The sequence below is a fragment of the Ochlerotatus camptorhynchus genome, unplaced genomic scaffold, assembly GCF_037179485.1.
Source record: "Ochlerotatus camptorhynchus isolate MF236.1 unplaced genomic scaffold, CSIRO-AGI_Acam_v1.1 ptg000146l, whole genome shotgun sequence".
Lineage (NCBI taxonomy): Eukaryota > Metazoa > Arthropoda > Insecta > Diptera > Culicidae > Ochlerotatus > Ochlerotatus camptorhynchus.
The window spans coordinates 2642374-2644935 of NW_027040636.1; the positions used below are offsets into that span (position 1 = coordinate 2642374).

General features: G+C 40.5%; 1 protein-coding gene across 1 annotated transcript; it reads right to left on the reverse strand.

Moving 5' to 3' along the window:
• Positions 1-329: 329 nt before the first annotated feature.
• On the reverse strand, positions 330-2254 carry LOC135700951 (kelch domain-containing protein 4-like). Its single transcript, XM_065221619.1, has 3 exons — positions 2013-2254; positions 716-1949; positions 330-656 (listed from the first exon to the last, which is right to left on the reverse strand). The coding sequence occupies exons 1-3, from the start codon at positions 2124-2126 to the stop codon at positions 481-483; spliced, it is 1524 nt and encodes a 507-aa protein (XP_065077691.1). The 5' UTR covers positions 2127-2254; the 3' UTR covers positions 330-480.
• Between the last annotated feature and the right edge of the window lie 308 nt (positions 2255-2562).

Here is a 2562-nt window from a genome sequence, read left to right on the forward strand (position 1 = left end):
GAAAACGGGAATAGAGGTGATAATTTCTAAAAATAGTATTTTAGCTGTAATAAGCATTTCCAAACCTGATCTTACGATCATTGATTATGTTCAGTTTTCAAAAATATAGGATTTTTGTTTTAGTAAAATTGAAGTCTTGCCCCAACCCTTTTATCGAACATCCCAGTTATTTCTCTTGGAAGTTCAGAGGATTTCTTGGTTTCCAACAAAGCAAGCATGACATCAACACATTCCTACCCAATTACCTTTTAAATCACTTGTTTTACACACTAGGCCCAAGGATAACCTGTTGGTTCTGTGTAATTACTGCTGATCTGATAATAACGGAGTACCATCAGCGGGCGGTCAATCATGCTCATGCTCCGAACACTGGTACCAGTTAAAGCGTCATAATCTAATGAAGAAATAAAATGTTCGCTAATGTATAGATTGTGTTCAAGTGACATTGTTACATGTTTATTTGACAAAGATAATGAAGTACTATTCGGTGTCCATATCCGAGCTATCATCATCGTCATCGGAATCATCGTCTTCGTCATCGTCATCGGAACCTTCATCATCGTCGGAAGAACCATCTTCACTATCCGAACCGAGCCATTCATTACCAGTGAGACTGTTAGCGATAAGCGTCTTCCATTGATCCATTTTATGCAAATCTGTGAAATTAATAATGATTAATTGATTTTGGATACTGGAAATATCGACAATATCATACCGATGGAATAGAAATCACTCAGTGTATACTGTCGACTTCCACTTTCGTACAGACCGCCGTAGATGTAAAGAAGTCCTTTGCATACAACGATTCCTGAGTTCATACGTGGTGTTGGTCCACCGAGATCAACCGTTTCTGAGTTCATTTTAGTACTGGAACTGCTCTGCGAAGGCCCGCCCACAGACACGGTAAAAACGCCATCATCGTGGACAACAGTTTTCACTTCAGCTGGCTTAGTTTCTTCCTCCATTTCGGCTTCTTGAGGTTTCAGGGTTTTTTTCTTTGTTGACAGATCAAGCTTTCTCCAGCTATGCGAAGCCGGATCAAGCGAGTGTAGTTCGTTGCTGAACATGCCTCGTACGTCCTCTTCATCTTCTTCGGTGTCCAATACACCTCCAAATGTATATACTTTACCGTTAGCAGCAATCACGGCACTCATTCCACTCCTGGGAGGTGGACGTTTTCCGCCAGGTTTGACGCTTGTCCATTTATAAGACTCGAGGTCATTTTTATCCGATGTTAGCGCAAACATATCTGCATGTGTGACTCCACGATCTATTTCCTTCTTAACATTTGACTTAGAATAGCCACCCCAAACGAGAATCTTTCCTTCGGGATTAGCTATCATGCAACAACCGGAACGAGGTGCTGGTGGAGTTCCAGATGGCTCTATCTTAGTCCAAGTATAATTCTCCAACGAGAAACAATGTAGGTCATTGAAGTATCGATAGGACGTGTTGTTATCATGAAAACCGCCAAAAACAAATAATTTCTTCTTGGTTACAACCATTCGGTGACCACTTCTGGCGTTTGGCGCGTTTGCAGCATTGATTTTTTCCCATTGCTTTTTGGCAATTCGGTACACCCACAGATCTTTATAGTGGTAGAATTGAAGCTGCGATGGTGAAGCAAATTCCCCTCCGAAAAGCCAGATTTGACCACCGTCCGTGCTCACCGAAACCATCTGGTGACCACTTCTGGGAGCTGGACAGATCGATGATTTAAGCACTTTCCATTCGTTCTTGGTGATATTGTAGCAGAAGAAATCTCCATAAACAAAGGTCTTCTGACCATTGAAAAATTCTCCACCATTAATAAAAATCTCTTCCTTATCCGGATGGGAACAAATGGAATAATTGGCTCTTGCGGTCGGTGGTGCACAGAGAACTTCCGTTAGATCCGAAGATTTAGTTTCTATTGCTTCATATTTAGCCACAATTGTTTCAATATCGTCCTAAAAGTTATGATTAGACATTAAAATTTAATATTGGATTTCAAACTGGCTATAATAGCTTACCTCGCCAAGCTTTGCGATCATTTTTTTCTGCCTAGCCGCCAGTTTTTTATCCGTTTTAATCGTTGTTTTTTCGGCTCCTTTGCCTTTTTTCTTGTTTTTCTCTCTTTTGCCCATTTTGCCAAAAAATCTCTTGATTAACTATTGAATTTACAAAAAAATATAAATGCGGTGGTAAACGCACGTTTGTAACGCTCAAAAGCTAACACAGAGTAGTAAACAAAAACATGTGTTCGCCTTCGTTTAGTGTCTTGCGGGAAATGTCAAAAGTCAGCAGAAGTTAATATGGCTGAGTTCTTTCGCTCGAGGGGTGTATCGTTAGAAACACTTCGAAGCCTCTTTCAGGCGTGCTTTCAGGCGCATCGGAAAATCGAAAACAAGCTAACTTTCGTCTAGAACAGATCAGACACGAACCACCCAACAAACAATTTGTGCTGATTAAGAGCTGAATAAGCTATTTTTTAGCTGAAGAAGCATATTTTTGCCTTAATAAGCTCTTATTCCGCTTACAATGTTTGTTGGGCAATTCATAACTTTTGCATGCGGGTTCATG

Bases quoted from the DNA above. Each gene is read 5' to 3' on its own strand.
- LOC135700951 (XM_065221619.1), bottom strand. From the start codon at position 2,126: ATGGGCAAAAGAGAGAAAAACAAGAAAAAAGGCAAAGGAGCCGAAAAA. The intron at 1,950-2,012 runs GTAAGCTATTAT...CATAACTTTTAG, and splicing joins TGATCGCAAAGCTTGGCGAG to GACGATATTGAAACAATTGT. The intron at 657-715 runs GTATGATATTGT...TTAATTTCACAG, and splicing joins GAGTGATTTCTATTCCATCG to ATTTGCATAAAATGGATCAA.